The 20,948-nt window shown below is 45.2% G+C and overlaps 1 protein-coding gene across 3 annotated transcripts in view; it reads right to left on the bottom strand.

Annotated features, from left to right (window-relative positions):
• Positions 1–20,948, bottom strand: part of fam171a2a (family with sequence similarity 171 member A2a) — a 209,944-nt gene that overhangs the window by 117,301 nt on the left and 71,695 nt on the right. For all 3 annotated transcript variants that reach the window (XR_011347028.1, XM_069904843.1, XM_069904844.1), the window contains exon 2: positions 20,664–20,891. Coding sequence is in view for 2 of the 3 variants with exons in the window: in XM_069904843.1 (XP_069760944.1) it covers positions 20,664–20,891 (228 nt within the window). In the remaining variant the exon portion in view is untranslated. The remainder of the gene's footprint in view (positions 1–20,663; positions 20,892–20,948) is intronic.

Below are 20,948 nucleotides of genomic sequence, written 5' to 3'. Positions count from 1 at the left end.
CTTGTGATACGCTGCCCGTCACAGTCCACAAAGCTTTCCCTCAGGTCCAGCAAGACTCTTGTGGGGACATAAATACTGAAAGATGGACAAAAATATTTCACCATGAAGACCACACAAGATCACTGGATGGCAATCAGTAGGAAGTCAGATTGATATTTTCTCTTCCCAAGAAAATGTATCCCCAGCTGCTCTCACATCTTGATTCACATCAGGGAATTTCTAGCCTGTTTAAGGTTCAAACTATCACAAAGCCAGATGGCCTTCGTGAGAATGAGCTTGAAGGGGTTAACAGGAAAATAAATGGATTTTCTTTTCCCCCCACCGTTCCAGTTAAACTGAGCTCGGATGCCTTCAGCAACTAGAGCACGAGAAAAGGGATAAAAGTGGGAGAGAGCCCACTTCCACTGGTTAGTCAGCCAGTAAACAGGATAAAACGAATCTCCAACAGGAGAAAGGGAAATGAGAAACCTTTTATACAAAGCACTGTTTGGACAAGCACCCTTACCAGCAACCGCAGAGGAAGCAAAACTCAGAAGCGCTTCCACAAGACCATAAATAAACACTGCAAAAAAAAAAATTGATGGTGAACAATGGAATTAGGCTGTAAATATGATCTTTTGCCATATAAAATTCAGCAATTTCTATCAAGCACAATTATTTGCAAATTTGATTCCCTTACTGGACAAATAATTTGAAATGGTGAATGCTTTCCACCGAGAATATTTCACTTTTGGTGAACAGTCTGGTTGATTTTTTTTTGTATCTTTAGTGTGGGTACTGGACAATGCCCGAGGGTGCAATACAAATATAATATTTGCAGTTAATCCACACAGTCTGGGAACACTCCATGCATAAGTCGATGTTGCAAAAATAATTCAGTTTGTTCAAGCGGCCTCCTCTGCCCCAAAATCTTCCAAAAACGTAGATTCTCCTCTACACCATCAAGTCAGCCCTTATCCATGATCGCTTCCATTTTCCTTATCTGCCCTGGCCCCCTCTGTCCCAAGGTGCAACAAACACAGGATTCCCCTTATCCTTACCTACCACCCAACCGGCCTCCACATCCAACATATTATATCCTCCGTAATTTTCATCAGGCTACCACAAGATTCCACCATCAGACACGCCTTCCCTTCTCCGCCTTCGTGGGGACCCATCCTTCCATGACCCCCTCATCCCTTCCCTCTAATCGCCCCATTGGCATCTTCCCCTGCGGCCGCAGGAAGTGTTACACATGCCCATACCTCTTCCCCTCACCACCAATCAGGGCCCTGAACGGTCCTTCCAAGTAAAGCAGGCCATACCCCTGTTGTGGTCTTCTCTACATCAGAGAGACTGTCCGCAAACTGAGAGATCGTTTCGCTGAGCACCTTTGCTCTGTTAGCACCAACCACTTCAATTCTGCACCCTGTTCCCGCAATGACACGGCCTCATGCACTACCCAATCAAGACTACCCATAAATTGGAAGAGCAACACCTAACATTCTGTCTGGGCACTCTCCAACTGGATGGCAATAACTTCTCCGGTTCGGGCTAGCCCACTCCCCGTTATCCAAAGTCCCATCTCATTTTTATATCAGCGCCTGCATACATTTTTCTCAGATCATGATGAAGGGCTTAAGCTGGAATCATTAGTTATGTATCTTTATTTTTGCTGTATAAAGTACTGTCAGGTCACTTGTCAGAGTGCTACTGGTACCATGCAACCCAGTACTACCTGTTGCATGGTCAGGTATTCAGTGACTAAACTGACTTTCCCACCAGGATTGCCTGGTGAGGAGAGCGGCTAGGCACATGCAGGATGAAAAACAAGACCTGTCAAAGGACGGACCAATCCTCTCATAGGGTCAACAGCCATCTGGAAAAAATGTGCCGTGAAAGGGCATCCCTTGCATTGAAGCTCGGTCTGGCCAATCACTGCAACAGAACATTCCCCAGCCTCATCATGTCATTGCATCCAGTAGGGGATGTTGAGAGGGTGGGTCTGGACTTGCCTAAATCCATTCACATACATGATCTTCCTTTCTGAGGAGTGGGGCATCACCTGTTTCACCCGATGAATTTCTCCAGCACAAAAGGACATGGCGCGCACAGTTTTTGTAACCATCACGCCCACAACTAAGCTTCCTTTCTTCTCACCGTCGCCATTTGCATGGCATTGAGTCAGGTTGTCATCACGAGGAAGGTGGCAGAGTGCTCCTAAGACCTAACCAGGATGCTTGAGTTGGAGGCGAGTCGGGTTGTCATCAAGAAGAAGGCAATAGAGGGCGCCTAGGGCCTGAACGGGACACTTGAGTTGGGGCCGGCAGGATACGGAGGGGGAAGTTGGCAGTGGAGTTGAGACTTTGCTGCCAAGGTTCGGCTTATAAGACGACGCCTGATTCTGAGGTGACACCTCAAGTTTTGTGGATCACCCTATACGTCGGCGTGTACAGTAACTTATTTCAAACAAGGCCTCACATTCCAGCTTAAAAAGCTGGAAACTGCTTTGCTCCACAATAGGCGCTTTCAGGTGGCCAACTGCACCGGCAGGTTTAGGCAATATGCGGCTGTTTTGAGGCCACCTGAATGTGCAGGAGGAGCTCTCGAGGCGAGCTACGTAACCCTCCTCCGAGAGGGAGGATCAGCTCCGCACAGTGGCTCCCCCAGCCACCTGAATGCAGCTGGCTGAAAGCGGATGTTAAAGGGTCCAGGCTGCTGATCACAGCTGACACTGGGCATGAGCCAGAGTGGGCTCAGAGCCGCCTCCTGTGCAGCTGTGTCCTCCAGGTGGCCAGCATTGACTTTAAACGCTGCCACCTGAACGGCAATTTAAAGGGCCGTTTCTGCTTCTTCAGGTGCATTCTTAGCGTAGAAGGCCGCTGAAAAAGCCCCTCTAATGCTTCAGGAGCAGAGAACAAAACCAAAGTTAAACCAGGTGTTCAGCAAAATCGTGAAACTGCAGAAAAGAGCAGGAACCTTTCTGAATTAATGAATCCAAAGTATGAACAGATCTCGCAAAGTAATGGGGAAAAGAACGATGGAACAGAATTACAGAGCCTACATGAGAAGAACAATAAAAGTACTTTGTAAAAGGGGCGTCTCAAAATATGTATGAGATTGTATTGTTGAGAGTACTCCTCAGAAAATCCTCACTTTTTTCCTATATCTATTCTAATCTTTTTATTTCTTACTTTTTTTTTCTTTTGGGGGGGTGGGGAGAAATTAAGCTTTTATGATTAACATTGATGTATTGTAGTGGCCTGCGGTGCTCAAACACAGAAATCAAGCAGGCCGCACGAGGCGCCAGCGGCCTGTTCCCATAGGCTGCCGCAAAACCGGCACTGCCGGCCAATCACCGGATCGCGAAAGGGCCAATCGGCGCCCAGGGCAGCACACACTGCACCCATCTTATGACGCTGCAGCAAAACGGGCCGATCCAGCCAATGGCGGGTCATGAGGGCACCAACCAGAGCCTGAAGGAACACGGGTCACACCCATCAGTCACATGGCAGCCAGAATCTGCCTGACTATAAAAGAGAGCAGCCAGTTCATTAAAATTAGCAGTCAACTGCACTCCTTGTTGTGTGTCTCTTATTTCTGAGCTGATAAACCTCGAGACACATCACAGTATGTATTTGTAATTGATTGCATTGTGGATCAAAGCTTTAAAATAAATTGTTCCAATAAAAGAATGATGAGAGACCAAGAGCAAAAAGTTCAAGATCGAAGGTTCTTTCATTGTCGTGTACACAAAAAGCCGCTCTTTGCTTGTAAAAATGCACAGAGGCATCACTAATCCAGTGCTCCTGGCAAGAAGACAATGGGGAGAGGGGGGCACCCTTCAGAGAAAGCACGTCCGTGGAACCCGCTACCTTGCCTGATGTCGCCGCCTCCGGCTCTGTACCACAAAGCCTCCAGCTCAGCAGTGAACCTGAGTTCAGGGCATCCAAATCCCCTTCCTCAGCCCCCGGCTCCGCATCCCAAAAGTAATCGGGAAGTTGTCAGCGCCCGATGCCCTTTGGGAGCCCTGCTCACTTCGTGACTCCCAGTCCCAACTCCTGCCTCCCCGAATCCAGGTGCAAGGACAATGTCCACCAAGCCACACGCTGGACTGCTGCTGTGGTCCCCTCCCCTGTAGGGTCCCCTCCCCTGTTTCTCTGCACTGGTGTCCAGCACCAATGCACTGCTTTCTTGGAGCCTGCAAAGTATGGGCTGTCAAAACAAGGGTGTTGCCATCAAGGGTGCCACACTCCTTGGATTTTCAGTTAAAAAATTACCACTGGCCCCTTCTACAATCGGGTTAAGCTTGTTTGGGGCTGGCTGTGGTTTTGAAACTTCCAAGATCAAGGCGAGACACTGAATCCCCCTTTTAAACGTTGCGTAAGAAATTCATTCTCCTGCTTGGGAAGTGAATCTGCTGTCCTGAGATGTCAGTGCGTCAAAGGATTGGCCTTTTGCTCTCTGGGACACCATTCCCACAAGACCTGCAGGAAAATGGTCAGGCTCAAAGCTATAAATAATGCTTGGCAATGAGTCCAGAAAAGGAGAGACACCTGGCAAGGCAAACAATACAACAGTACCACAGAGGCAGAAGCTGTTGGCTTGTGTTCGAATAACACTCATGCAATCCTCCAAGCAGAGATCTTCACATGGGTGGGTATTTAATGCAAAATAAGCCTCAACACTGCAACATTTTCCTCAGATCAAATCACAGTTGCATTAAGATGGTCAACGGCAAATGCAGCTTTGAAGACACAAACCCATTGCTCCTGGGAAATGCAATACTGTGAATACATACATTAGCAGCTGTGTTAAGCCACTGAGTAAGGTTAAGACATTATCCACAGCAAACCGACACGTTGGTTATTCAACTCATCAACAGATATTACAGCTCTGGTAAGAATTAACCACAAACAACATGTTGAAGGTTTAATTCTTCACCCCAAAGCATACCATGATGAGACAGATAGTTGGACAATGTCATGGAGAACAGAAGCAGGCCTATGACCCATCAAGTCCATGCTGAACATTAACTCTCACTGTGTAGATCATTACATCATGACAAAGGCAACTGAACAGCTTTCGAAAGCACTTTGTTGGATGCAAAGTGTTTTAAATTAAATTTAGACATACAGCACAGTAACATGCCCATACCATCCAATTTACACTCAATTAACGTACACTCCCAGTACGTTTCGAATGGTGGGAGGAAACCGGAGCACCTGGAGAAAGCCCATGCAGACACAGGGAGAACATACAAACTCCTTACAGACAGCGAGAGATTAGAACCATAGTCCTGATAGTTGGCGTCGTAAAGGCGTTGCCCCCCAATATTAGGACACTGGATATTAGGTTGTGGAGTGCCACTTATACACTACATGATTGGCCCATTGTTCCTTTAAGTGAACAGCAAACACAATTCCAGGCTGTTTTGCAGATTGTAACCCCCTACGCAAGTACTCGTTTTGTATGGAAGAAAACCTTAAGTGCTACAGGTTTTCGAAGTGTTTGTTTACAGTGCCTTCTAACTTATGAGATATTATATGTATAGGAAAAGTAACTAACTGGGCAAGTGTATGGCAAAATAGTCTGTGCCACACAATGCCAAAATTTAGGGAGGGGAGAAGTGGGGTGGGGGGGGGGGGAAAAAGAGGAGAAAGTGATGCACTTTACTCCCTGTGATTTCTGGTCGTCCGAAAGCAGTAGCATTTAGGATTCTGTTGTAAAAGACTTCTTATGCCCAGGTTTCAGAACTCATTGTTTAGATGTTTTGCACATAACACCTTCTAGCTCAAGGTGGGGGGGTTGCTTGGTTCAAGGAGGATTTAATTTTAATTTAGACATACAGCACAGTAACAAGACCTTTCACCTCATGATCCCGTACCGAACAATTACACCCAATTGACCTACACCCCTGGTACGTTTTTTGAAGGGTGGGAGGAAACCTAAGCACCCGAAGAAAACCAATGCAGACACAGGGAGAACGCAAAAGCTCCTTCCGACCGTGCCAGATTCAAACCCCGGTCACCAGTGCTGTAACAGCGCTGAGCAAACTGTTACGCTAACCATGCCAAAATAGCAGTTGAGGGGACATTTTGAAGTTTTCACATCCCCAACTAAAATACAAACCACTGTCATTGTGCAATTCCGTGAAACTTATTTCACGCCTAAAGTTTTAACTGAAGTAATCCATGAACGTCTTTATAATATTAAAGGTTGTATCAAAATGACAGATTCCAGAGTGGTGGGGGGAGTGGGGAGGGGGAATAATGTTTTTGGCTCAGACTAGCAGGGGCATTGGACGACACAAACCTGGTTAAACAATCAAAGGGATAAGTGCAGGTCATGTTAATTGCAGGATTTTTAACTGGAGACTCAGTCACGCAGACGCGAGACACAAGAGATGGGGAAGGTGACCCAGTCAGTCATTACAAGTCATGTCTTTTTGGATATGAAGCAAATATTAAATCCCCCTAGGACAGTCATGCCCATATACAAGGTTTTGTTTGTACAGGGAAGGATTTACTAATATCAGCTGTAACATGAAGATCACTGCAATCTGACTGGTTGGATCACTACAGGTGCTCCCTTCCTTACGATGGTCTGACTTACGAATCTTCAAAGTTATGATTGTTCAAATCCGTAGTTTCAATTTCGAATTCCGATCTGTTCCTACACTTGCAATAAGCAGTATGCTCCGTCCACTCTTGCACGGTCACCATCCAGTAATTAATTTTAGATCAATGCTTCAAACATTCTTCATGCCCAGTGTGCTTTCAGCTGTGCACGTTAATGGTCGTGGTCTTCTTTTTTCGACTTACGATGGGTTTGCCAGAACGTGACTCCCATTGCGAAGCACGTGCATCTGGGATGGAGACCAATGCACAGGACAAGAAAAAAAAACTCCAGAGGGTTGTTAACTCGGCCTGAGTCATCACTGGCATCAGTTTCCACTTCACTGAGAATGATAATGAGAGCTGGTGTCTTAAGAAAGCAGCCTCTATCCTCAAGGTCCCCCACCACCCAGGCCATGCCCTCTTCACTCTGCTACCATCAGGAATGAGGTAAAGGAGCCTGAAGACAAATACTCAATGGTACAAAAACAGCTCCTCACCCTCCACCATCAGATTTCTGAATGGACAATGAGCCAGACACTACCTCACTCTCAATTTTTGAACTAATTTATTATTTATTTTTTTTAAAATGTAATTTATAGCAATATTGCACCTGTAATGCCCCCGCAAAACTACAAATTTTATGACGTTCTTGATAATAAATTCAGACTTCGATCTATCAATTCCAAGGTATTTCACCATCGGATAAGGATTATATTTTGTTAATTACTAAACATGACCATTAGGATAGGCAGTGATTCAATCACATTCAATGTCAGGGGAGAAAACAGATATCCTCTACATCAGAGGGACTGGGAGACCTCTTCATTGAGCACCTGGATCTTCCAGTGGCCCATCCACTTCAATTCCCCATCCCATCCCCTATAAGAGCTGGATCACAGAAAGAACTTTGAATGGGCCATTTTTAAATCTCAAGTTCGGATTCTTCTTGATCAGCTTTCACTTTCAACCCACCACCAATGCCTCATTTCATTTGCATTTCACACAGCCTGGAAGGGAAGCTTTGTCACCCACACACGTGTGGCTCTTCAACACAGACAAGTTCAAATTACACAGGCTGCACATAAATACAAACATGAAGTGCGAACCCCTGTTCCTTACCCCACCCCGTGTCAAAACCCCTCAAACATATGTGAAGCCAAAATTTATGACGTGATGGTCAGGGCAATGGCAAAGATTGAGCCAATTGTGACAAGCATTGCACGATACGTCAGTATCATAAAAATTCTTCATAAAAATTTTAAAACCTTGCATCCGTGAAATCCAGGTGATTACCAGCATGCGGCGTGCAGCAATGTAATGGCCTTTGTCATTACCACCTGCTCATGCCATTTTTCTGGTGGACTCGCAGCTCACACTGGGCTTGCTTTTTGACCTTCATTTTACAGTCTCATCTGCGCTTAATGGACCCAATTTCAGCTATTCTGCACCTAATTTTCCTTGGCCACGCAAATTTTGAAAATATCTGGAGCTTCGAAGATCGAGAGCGGACATAATTGAAATGTAAAAGATCCCAAGGGCACATCAACACTGTGGAAGAGCAAGATTTCTCACAGAAAACCAGGAAGTAGGGTCACTGTTGTAAATTATGGTTCAAGTTCAAATTTACTGTCAGACGCACCAAGGAACAGCGAGAATGTTCATTTTGCAATCAGTCCACAAAAGAACAGCGGTAAAACTGCAAAGGGTGGAGTTACAGGGTCAGATAAGTTGGAACAAGCAAGGACAACATTATTTACTCGTGTGAGGCACGTTCAGGTGTCTGATAATGTCCCTCGATCACATTCGTCAATCTTCTTCCTGACGGGAAGCATGCAGCAAAGTTGGAAATGAGTCCTTTAATACGTGGTTTGAGGCAGTGGGAAGTGTAGTTCTATGCAGCTGCTGAGGCGGAGGGAGCGCTGGAGGTGAATTCATGGACACTTGGTGTCTCTGAAGGGACTCTCTTTCTCCCATTGTTAGGGGTGCCAGGCAATGCTCATCGCAACACTTAGATTGCCTTACAGATTACATCTTTATGTATTATTACATGAGAATAAAGGAAACAGCAGTGGAAATAGAATCTTTGAATATTTTAATAATGCCACAGAAATGGAATGAAAGATTACAGTGAGCAGACAGAAATGGAGAGTTGAGGTTATAATCACATGACCTTATTAATGGCAGAATAGGGGCAAGGTTCTGAATGGCCACCTCTTGCTCCTCATTCACATGGTCATGCAAGTATACGCGTATCAATCTCCACCTTCAACGGTGACAGCTCCAGTCATTTTAACACACGCTCATCTGGCATCACACAGAGCCAATGCATTCATTCACAAACGCAGTTTGCCAGCAAGCATCCAGCATTTCGCTATGCGATCTGTTGAGAATATTGCTAACATGATGCGTCAGAGAAATAGAGGCTTTTATTTGTGCATGCATATACAAGGCAGCAGAAATTCACTTCCACAAAAGCTGCTTCACCCCTCAATAACTCATTTGGAAGTAAACACTTGGGATTTAGCTGTATAAAAGAGTGCATTCTGGATTTTTTTAAAAACACAATAAACAAGACACTGCTCAGAGCCAATGTTACAGCACAAAGACACTGGCTTTTGCAGGGCATATTGGAAATGCAGCCTGAGATTCAAACGATTCTCCAACCAGACTTGAAGAGACAACAGCTGACACTGCAGGGTCATGCTTGGAGCATGAGGTTTGGTCTGTTGGTTCTTGGATTACCCCATCAAAGGTGCAACTTTTCAAACCCCATTTCCCTTTCTGTCTCCTGGACTCGATGGGGATGTCAGAAACCCTGGCAAATTTCTACAAATGTGTGCTGACCAGTTGCACCACGGTCTGGTGTTGGGACACCAATACCCCCGAGCGTAAAGTCCTGTTAAGCACAGTGGGCGCAGAACAGGTCATCACAGGCAAAAGCCCTCCCCACCATGGAGAAAATCTGCAGGGGATGTTGCCATCAGAGAACAGCAGCAATCATCAAGGATCCACACCACCTAGTGCACGCTCTGTCCTCACTGCTGTCATCAGGAAGGAGGTCGAGGTGCCACAAGATTCGCACCACCAGGTTCAGGAACAGCTGCTACCCCTCCACCATCAGACTCCTCAATAACAAACTCAATTAGGGACCCCTTTAAGGATTCTTTTTGCACCTTTTTTTTTTCTCTCTGTTTACATTTCTTTATTTGTTTACATGTACATTGTGTAGTTTTTTTTGCACGACCAGTGAGTGGTAAATTCTGCTGTGCCTGCAGGAAAAGGGTCTCAGGATTGCACATGATGTCATGTATGTATTCTGACATGCGCTGGCACAACGATTGGCATGGCGGTTTACGCACGCCTTTACAGCACTTGCGATCGGGACCAGACCGGGTTTCAAGTCCCATGCTGTCTGTAAGGAGTTTGTACGTTCTCCTCATGTCTGCTTGGGTTTTTCCCAAGGGCTCCGGTTTCCTCCCTCCGCTCAAAATATTCAGGGGGTGTAGGTTAATAGGGAGTAAATTGTGAGGCATGGACTCGTGGGCCAAAATGACCTGTATGTCTAAATTTAAATCTGAATCCAATCTTATTTCACCGGTTGTCAAAAGAGTGACTTGATACTCCAAGGGTTCCGAAGATGCCATCCCATGAATTTTATCCTCTAGTTGGACTCTAGTTAATACAAAAACATAACCTAAGCAGCAGCTCTCAAATCTCCCTAAATGAATAATGTTAAGAGCATCGAATCAAACAAATACTGTAAAGCTGACCATCTTTTTATGCGTTCGTTCAAAGTATATCCAAAAAGGTTTCACATTTATTAAAAAGTAAAAACTACTCAGTCAAACAGTGTACTTTATCTTTGGCTTGGCTTCGCGGACGAAGATTTATGGAGGGGGTAAAAAGTCCACGTCAGCTGCAGGCTTGTTTGTGGCTGACAAGTCCGATGCGGGACAGGCAGACACGATTGCAGCGGTTGCAGGGGAAAATTGGTTGGTTGGGGTTGGGTGTTGGGTTTTTCCTCCTTTGCCTTTTGTCAGTGAGGTAGGCTCTGCGGTCTTCTTCAAAGGAGGTTGCTGCCCGCCAAACTGTGAGGCGCCAAGATGCACGGTTTGAGGCGTTATCAGCCCACTGGCGGTGGTCAATGTGGCAGGCACCAAGAGATTTCTTTAGGCAGTCCTGTACCTTTTCTTTGGTGCACCTCTGTCACGGTGGCCAGTGGAGAGCTCGCCATATAACACGATCTTGGGAAGGCGATGGTCCTCCATTCTGGAGACGTGACCCATCCAGCGCAGCTGGATCTTCAGCAGCGTGGACTCGATGCTGTCGACCTCTGCCATCTCGAGTACTTCGACGTTAGGGATGTAAGCGCTCCAATGGATGTTGAGGATGGAGCGGAGACAACGCTGGTGGAAGCGTTCTAGGAGCCGTAGGTGGTGCCAGTAGAGGACCCATGATTCGGAGCCGAACAGGAGTGTGGGTATGACAACGGCTCTGTATACGCTTATCTTTGTGAGGTTTTTCAGTTGGTTGTTTTTCCAGACTCTTTTGTGTAGTCTTCCAAAGGCGCTATTTGCCTTGGCGAGTCTGTTGTCTATCTCATTGTCGATCCTTGCATCTTTTTTTTTTTTTTTTAATTTTTTTTATTTTTCACACCATAAATCACATTAGCCATGATATACACTATTTCTTTTTCACACATATACAGTGACTTTTTCTCCCCCCCCCCCCTTTCCTCCCAAACCACCCCCCCACCCCCCCCCCCTCTCATCCATTTTAGGTATACAATCTAGGTTGCATTAAGCCAGTCAGACAATGTTGTCATTCAACAAAATTACACCAGAAATTCTACTGAGTCCATTCTTTTCTTTCCTTCTCCTTCCATCAACTTAGGTAATGTTTGTCCCCGGTAGGTTTTCGCTATTGTATTTAATGTAAGGCTCCTATACTTGTTCGAATATTTCAATATTATTTCTTAACCAATATGTTATTTTTTCTAATGGAATACATTTATTCATTTAAATTTGGTAGTTTCTTCCTTTTAATTTGGTTATGTATTCCATTAATATTTAAAGACATATAGTTCAGCGTAGCCCTTTTATATTTTGTTTATCTTCTCTTTCCGTTTTTCCATCATTACCTTTCCTCCTTTTCCATTTCTGTTTTCTTATTTTCAACTCTTTATAAGACAACATTCCTACAACATCTAACATTTTCCTTATTCTCCTATTTCTATCTTATTTATCCCCAATCTCCCCTTCACCTGTCGATCCTTGCATCTGATGAAATGGTGCAGCCGAGATAGGTAAACTGGTTGACCGTTTTGAGTTTTGTGTGCCCGATGGAGATGTGGGGGGGCTGGTAGTCATGGTGGGGAGCTGGTTGATGGAGGACCTCAGTTTTCTTCAGGCTGACTTCCAGGCCAAACATTTTGGCAGTTTCCGCAAAGCAGGACGTCAAGCGCTGAAGAGCTGGCTCTGAATGGGCAACTAAAGCGGCATCGTCTGCAAAGAGTAGTTCACGGACAAGTTTCTCTTGTGTCTTGGTGTGAGCTTGCAGGCGCCTCAGATTGAAGTGACTGCCATCCGTGCGGTACCGGATGTAAACAGCGTCTTCATTGTTGGGGTCTTTCATGGCTTGGTTCAGCATCATGCTGAAGAAGATTGAAAAGAGGGTTGGTGCGAGAACACAGCCTTGCTTCACGCCATTGTTAATGGAGAAGGGTTCAGAGAGCTCATTGCTGTATCTGACCCGACCTTGTTGGTTTTCGTGCAGTTGGATAATCATGTTGAGGAACTTTGGGGGACATCCGATGCGCTCTAGTATTTGCCAAAGCCCTTTCCTGCTCACGGTGTCGAAGGCTTTGGTGAGGTCAACAAAGGTGATGTAGAGTCCTTTGTTTTGTTCTCTGCATTTTTCTTGGAGCTGTCTGAGGGCAAAGACCATGTCAGTAGTTCCTCTGTTTGCGCGAAAGCCGCACTGTGATTCTGGGAGAATATTCTCGGCGACACTAGGTATTATTCTATTTAGTAGAATCCTAGCGAAGATTTTGCCTGCAATGGAGAGCAACGTGATTCCCCTGTAGTTTGAGCAGTCTGATTTCTCGCCTTTGTTTTTGTACAGGGTGATGATGGTGGCAAAGATAAAGATGCATAACCAATGTTCAATTTTGCTCATACCTTGATGAAGGGCTCCAGCCCAAAATGTTGGCTGTGTATCTTTATCTTTGCACAGTTTGACCTGCTGAGTTTCTCCAGCCCTGTGTTTTTACTTCACCCACGGCGTCTGCAGATTTTCATGTTTAAACAGTTAGATGGAACTGCTGGGACTCACTATAATTTTGGATGGACTCTGGCACATAATGGCATCTCCTCTGAAACCCAGCCTCGAAGCCAAAGGCCCCCCGGAGCGGAACGATGCATTTCGAAGCTAAACAAAACCCTCTCTGAGCTCTGCAAGCTTTCAGAATGCAGGGCAAAGATCTGATTAATACTGGCGTTAACCCAGATGTTTCAAGATTCCTGGAGTTGTGGATCAGCTCTGAAACGTGGCAGGACCCACGGCTGCACGTAGCTACACAAAGTTTAAGGAATGCGAGTAATATTCTGAGAGCAATGTTACACCAAAATAACAAACCAAATCATCAGTTGTTCCTGATCAGGTCTTGCTGAACCCACTCAAAATTAAACCTTTTTATTGTATTTCAGTACATGACAATAATTCAATTCAAGTGGTTCCCAACTGAGGCCCAAAGTAACACAGAAATAGATAAGCAAACCCTGTGTCTGTGGCACCACCATCAGTTCAGAAGTTTTATTTCTCAAATTAACTACAAAACAGGTCTTGAAACACCTGTATGCCAAAAATGCAAAAAAAAATCAGGGTGCTCTTTCTTGACAACAGTGCAGCATTTAACACCATCATCTCCTCCAACTCAGAAACCTGGGCCTCAAGACCCAACTGTGCCATTTCATCTCCTCCGGACTTCAATCAGTGCAGATCGGCAAGAACATCTCCACAACCTCCATCAACAGCAGAGCACCGCAGGGCTGTGGATTTAGCCCCCTGTTCTTCTTGTCTGCATGGCACGGTGTGACAACAGCACCATTTACAAAATTTCTGATCGTACCAGTGGTGGGCTGCATAAAAAGTCACCATGAAGCAGGGAGTGTGAAAACTTGGCTGAATGGTGTGCTAACAACAACCTCTCCCTCAAAGCCGAGCAGTTTGTAGACTTCAGGAAGGAAAAATCCAGTTGTGCACAATCCAGTGATTATTCTTGTTGGGGGGGGGGGGGGGGAGGGGGAGGAAATTTATATCCCTGGGAGTCATTATCTTGTTGGACATTTCCTGGACCCAACGTACCCATGTTAGAATGAAGAAAGCACAAGTTCGTGGAAGTTCAGTAGTAAGTCTTCAGAAACCTTGGCAAATTTCTACAGATGTGCAGTGGAAAGTGTGCTGTGAGGGGGCATAAGAGGTATTGGGGGCACCAATGCCGCTGAGCAGAAAGCCCTGCAGAAGGTAGTGGAGAGCCCAGTACATCACAGGCAAAACTCTCCCCACCATCAAGAACATCGTGATACATCAGAGAGCAGATCAAGGATCCACATCACCATCACCCAGCACATGCTCTGTTCTTGCTGCAGCCATAGGTACCACAAGTCTTGCACCACCAGGTTCTAGAACAGATGCTACCCCTCCACCATCAGACAAAGACAAAATTAAATCATTTAAGGGCCTGTACTTTGCACGTTATTTATGACTGAACAATTACTTTATTTGAATTTGCAGTTTAGTTTATATTTGTCCCTTTTTTAACACACATCTTTCTTCTCAAGTACTCTTTGGCGTGGTTCTCAACCTTTTTATTTCCACTCACATACCACTTTAAGTAATCCCTATGCCATTGGTGCTCCATGATTAGTAAGGGATTGCTTAAGATGTACGTGAGTGGGAAGGGAAGGTTGAGAATCACTGCTCTAGACCCAATTGTTACTGAAATATTTTGCGTGAGAAAAATTGTCATTGGCCCGTTTCCTTTGGAGTTATGAAACCGTGCACATAACGAGTCAATTAGGTACAATTAAAACAGTGGTTTTCCAAATTTTTCTTTCCACCCACATGCCACCTTAAGCAATCCCTTACTAATCACAGAGCACCAATGGCATAGAGAGTACTTAAAGTGGTATGGAAGTGGATAGAAAAAGGTTGAGAACCACTGCTTTATTGGAACTAATAAATAGGAATTCTGCCTGGCCCGCACTAAAAAGAATCTCTGTGTTGCATATGATGTTATGCATGTTCTGACAATAAATTTGAACTTGAACTTGATCCCAATTGACCTCTGGCATCCACTGCTACACCAAAGCCCATTCTCAATGCAAACCTGTCTTGACAAATAGAGTTCTTATTTCAAGACAATATATTTACCAAGGAGCATAGAACATAATAACAGTGCAGTCCCATGATGTTGACCCGACCGATAGAAACCTGCTCAACAAAACCTTCCTTCCCTCACACCCATAACCCTTGATTAACGTGCCTGTCCAAAATTCCTTTAAATGCCCCCGATGTTCCAGCCTCCACCACCAACCCTGGCAATCCATTCCAAGCGTCTACTACTCTGCGTGGAACAACTTAGCCCTGACGCCTTCCCTAAACTTTTCTCCCCTCACCTTGTGCAAATGTCCTCCGCTGTTAGCTAGTCTCACTCCAGAAAAAGGAGCTTTGCTGTTCACCCTCCCTATGCCTTTCAATGAGCCACAAGTATCACTGTGCAAAGGGCACACTCGCCATACACAAACTTCCAATTCCAACTGCTCACAATCGTCTAGGAAATGTATTGATATCAGATCTTATTTAAATCCAACACTTCCCATACATGTTTATCCGCCACTCACAGTATTATTCACTGAAAGAGCATAACGCCAAAAACAAAAACAAGCTCCTTTGCATTTAGCATTCTATCTTCTCTCCATATACGTGCAGAGGTTCCAATTCAGATGATTTACGACTTCCTCTCACAGAGGATCATTCAAAACTGGCATCTCTAACATATTCTACACTAGTGTCCTATTTATGGCATCACAGGAAATTAGAATGAGACAGAAATAATAGGCATATGAGCTGGCCATGTATCTTTTAAATAACTAGCCATTCATCACTAAGCTTCATGTTTGTTAACAGTCAATTCATTCTATTAAGAACACGGATATAAAGCAGGAGCAGGCCATCTCACCCCTTAATCCTGCCGTCTCTGATCAAGATCATGCCCAACTACATTTTAGCCTTTGCTTCCCATTCCTGCCTCTCCACTGTAACCCTCTGCTCCTGCTTTGCCAAAACAAGAACACAATCAGGGCTTTGATCGACCACGATCAAAACCCGTGGCTCCCTGTGCTTAGGATTGCCCCGGTTTTACAACTGGCTGAGGGGAAATTCCTCCCCATCTCCAACGTTATCCTGAAACCAAGCCGCTTAATTCTTGATTACTCCAGAGGGCGAACATCACTTCAGCATTTACCTTGTCAATTCTCATCCTTACCTTCTAGGTTTTAATATTTTGTTGACTCCTCCAATCTTCCATGAGCACAGACCAATTTTCCTTTCATTCCTCCCAGAACAACCTCTTCCTCCCAACCATCAACCGTTTATCTAACCTGCATAGTCATATTTACACAAGGATACATATTTACACAAGGATACCAAAAGAAGAGCCCACTGCTCCAGATCTCACCAGCAATGAATGGCTGTTACATGGTTTTGCATTTCATCCAATAAATTCTTTCCTCATATCTTACTGTAACCACAGGATAACTACAGGACAACTCCTATGCTTCACATACGAGGATACCCAGAATCTTCAATGAACCGAGAGACAGAGAGAAAACAAAACTGTTAACGCCATCTGTGTTGGAGTGTACCCAGATGGAATTTTAGCTGCTGTTCCCCCAAATTGTGGCTAGTTTCACAGTTTGGCAGTAAACGAAGCCGTGGACAGATACATCGGTGTGGGAATGATGCGTGGAATTAAAATGGCTGGCCACGAAGAGGTGCAGCAGACAGAGCAAAAGTGCTCAACGAGGCGATCTCCCAGTCTGCATCCAGTCTCGCTGATGTAAAGGAGCCCACAACAGGAGTGCTGGATGCATTAAGTGACTACTGCCAATTCAGAAGTACTTCACTTGGAAGGACTGTTTGCTGCCCTGAATTATGGTGAGCGAGGATGTGTGGGTGCAAGAGTAGCATTTCTCGCGGTCTCCAGACTGAAGGTTCAAAAGAGATTTAACAGCAGTATCAGGAAAGGTTTACTTGGGATAAGTTTCCCAAGCTGGGAAATTGGATCTTTCTGAATACAGTAAGACTGTTGAACAATCCTAGAAACATGTAAATTATTTTTATATATGTTTATTTTGGATCACTAAGTATTCATGTCATTTGTGTGTATAATGTACTGTGTATACACTATGGTCCAGAGATGCACTGTTTCACCAGGTTGTATTTGTACATGTACAATCCTTTGGCAATAAACTTAATATACTGAGCATGGCTGTTCCCTTCAGTGAATACTTCAAAGATGAAAATGACATTTAAAATTTAAGATGAAAGATGCAAAATTTTATTTATTGAAGCTGAAGTTATCTATACCCTCCAAAAGGTGGTGAGAACTGAATCAATCTTGACTATTAATGAGAAATTCTACAAGCTTGCATGGTTAGTGGAGCAGCCAGCTCTACGATATTACAGCACCAGTAACCTTGGTTCAAATCCGGGATTTGTACTTTCTCCTCGTGACCGCCTGGGCACTTCGGTTTCCTAGCGCACGCTAAAAATGTAGGAGGGGAGTGGGTTCATTGGTCACATCAGTGCATTTGAACCAGGTGGGGCTTGTCACCAAAGTGCATCTCTAAATTTTTTTTTAAAATCCGCACTGGAAGGGCACAAAGGTGAGGAAACTAGATCGTTACGGTCACCTTACTTGAGCAGCGCAAATGGGCCAAATCGCTTCCCCCAGGTGCAGTGCCTCAGTGAGCTCCCCTGCTGGTTCTGGAGCTCAACTACATGGTGGAGAAATGTGAGCATATGGACTGCAGCCAAACCAAAGTGCGGTTGTGCACTGGCTACAAGCAACTGCACTGAACAATGATTTATCCCACCATGGATGTGGCATTTCTACACAAAAATATCAACAGGGAAAACCTAATGATAACATGGTCAGGAGGCTTAAGAACACCCTGATGATTGGTTCTGGATGGTTTCAGATTTCAGTCATGGTGTGACAATTTTAGGGCGGCACGGTGAGCGTAGCCGTTTGCACAACATGGATACAGCGATCGGGATTGGGACCGGGGGTTCCGATCCTGCGCTGTCTGTAAGGAGTTTTTACCAGAGTCGGCACCAAGGGGGCATTGACCCCACCCCCCGCCGCCCAAGTGAGGTACTGTGACCCCGATCCGGTCGTGGCCAACGTTTGGCGTCAGACCTGCCCCCCCTCCCCTGACATCAATAGTTTGATGCATGATGGTGACTATCCACCTGCCCCAGGCCACATCACTTGGATGCGCCAAGCGTCATGAGTGGCTAATGATGCTTGACGCCATAACAGCAGCGCTCTCGGCTGATACAACGGAGGGGCGGATGATAGTAACAGCATTTCCCCCGCCCCCAATCGCTGGGTGAGTTTATCAGTCTATCACTGTGCCCCCCCCCCCAACCCCCTCAAACACACTAATGCCACTCTCTATCATTCTTTCTGGCACCGACGCTGGTTTGTACACTCTCCCCGTGGGCTCCAATTTCCTCTTACTGTTTGAAACATACCAGGGGGACTTGTGGATCGAAATGGCCTGTTAATGTGCAGTATGTCTAAATTTTAATTTTAAAAATTTTAACAACCATGTCTCCTGGCACCATGATGGAGTCTAATGGGGTTGTTGCAAGGGGAAGAAACTATGGGCTAAATCAGGGCAGGAAGGGTGAACAAGGTGAGTGGTTGCAAGGGCTTGGGGGTAGGAGAAAGAAAGAGGTCAGCGAGGAAACTCTTGATTTAAAATTGAGGCGAGGAGATTATGGGGTTAATGATAGAGTAACTAAAGAGAGGCAGGCCCACAGCCAAACACAGCTTAATGTGGGAATTTGGAGTGGCAGCGAATGCCAAGTTGAGGGTGCGCCAGTTGGTAAAGCCATGCCAAGGGTTAAGGGCCAGACCTTGAAGGAAGTGATGCAAAGGTCTAAATGTCCTGGAAGATCTCCCAGGAGTACTTGACCCAATTTCTCCTGCAAAAGGAGAGTGGGATGGAAACACCATTGGAGTGCAGAAGGATGAGGGGTAACCTCAGAGGTGTACAAAAACATGAGAGGAATAGATCAGAGGAATACAGAGAGGCTTCTGCCTTAAGTTAAGGCAGTGGTTCTCAACCTTTCTCCACTCACTTACTACTTTAATTATTCCCTATGCTATCGGTGCTGTGTGATTGGTAAGGGATTGCTTAAGGTGGTATGTGGATGGAAAGAAAAAGTTTGAAAACCACTGTTGTAATCGTACCTAATTGACTCGTTATGTGCACGGTTTCATAACTCCAAAGGAAATGGGCCAATTACAATTTTTCTCAAGCAAAATATTTCAGTCACAATTGGGTCTAGAGCAGTGATTCTCAACCTTCCCTTCCCACTCACAAACCACCTTAAGCAATCCCTTACTAATCACAGAGCATCAATGGCATAGGGGTTACTTACAGTGGGATGAGAGTGGAAAGAAAATGGTTGAAAACCACCGAGTTACAGATTTGGTAACCAGAAGGCGTAGGTATAAAGTGAGGGGGGAGAGATTTAATAAGAACCCAAGGAATAAATTTAAAAAACAGAAGGTGATGAGAGTATGGAATGAGCTGTTGAAGATGGTAGATGAGGCAGGTACTATAACAATGGTCAAAAAAAATTAGGATGAATACATGAATAGGATGGGTTTAGAGGGATATGGGACAAACAGGCAGGTGGGTAGGACGTTTTGGTTGGCATGGAAAGATGGGCCGAAGGGCCTGCTTCCAAGCTGTTTGACTCCATGAAAAGCCATCTGAACTTCTTGCTTCCACAAGGAGAAGCCTTGAGGATTTCTACTAAATGAGCAAAAGGCCAAGAGGTGAAATTCAATACAAGGTGCTTTCAAATTTCAGCACCTGGGTATCCCTCCTGGGACCCGGGTGAGATTACTGGGACGTGTGTACCTCCTGTACCTTTCAAATAGCAGCCTAACCTACCTGCTAAATCGCCACCAACCCGGCAATTTAAAGGGGATCCCGCCCCTGAGATGACGTGGTGGGTGACGCATTGCGCAGCCAAAGGGAATCCCTGTTCCTTGTGTTCTTTATGTTTAAAGTTCCAGAGTAACCGGATGAGCCATTTCCCCCTTTCAAATAGGAGGAGGAGGTCACCCGGGTAAGTTTTATTGGGTTCCCTGACCACTTCCAAGGAAGGTCAGGGACCCGGGTAGATTTGGACTGGGTTTGCCCAGTTTGGTCCTTTCAAATAGCCCGATACCTGGGTCTTCAACCTAGTAAATTACCCAGTTAACCCCATTTAACAAGGCAATTTAAAAGGGCCTACTGGGAAAAAGGCAGAATAGATCTTTTTTTTTTAAACTGTTCTTGAACATCAATGTTATGAAGGACTACATGAGCAGTACCAGATTGTACCAGGATTGAGCCCAGATCCCTATAGCTGCGAGGCAGCCCCACCAACTGCTACTGTTGTCTTAACTATCCGAACCCTTTCCCAAACATGATAACGCAGCTGTGAGCCTTATCGAATCCAAGAACTTGCAATTCCTCTTGGCAACATGTATAAAGCTATCAGATTCTCTCAATTTGGGAGGGGTGGGGGCAATTTTTCCCAGTGTGTGGGCCGAGAGGGGCCTTAAAACATTGCAAACACAGAGTAAAATGCAACTGCATCTTTAAATGACTTTTTCTGCATAACCCTCTTTGCCAGCATTAAGCAGCACTTGAAAACAATACATCATCTAATAAAAATGTACAGAGAGGGTGCCGACAATGTCTTACTTACATGGCGTTTTGTTGGCACGCCAGGGAGAAGAATTCGTCACAAAGCCAAATTTTGAAGCGCCGATAATCAGCTGCGTTCCGAGGCGGTATCGTAACGCAATTACCGCCACTCCATCCTTATCTGTGGTTCCTGTGACCAACCAGGACTGGTTTGTGTAAACATTCACTGCAGCGTCCGCCAATGGAGAGAGGTCACCGTTATCAAAAACTTGCACTTTTATGGACACCTCTGAAAAGAGAGGGAGAAGAGGCCTGTTAATGCTAGTCCACAGTTAAGTCCAGTGAA

This window comes from Narcine bancroftii, chromosome 12 (genome assembly GCF_036971445.1).
Source record: "Narcine bancroftii isolate sNarBan1 chromosome 12, sNarBan1.hap1, whole genome shotgun sequence".
Taxonomy (NCBI): Eukaryota; Metazoa; Chordata; class Chondrichthyes; order Torpediniformes; family Narcinidae; genus Narcine; species Narcine bancroftii.
This window is presented reverse-complemented; position numbering and strand designations above follow the sequence as displayed.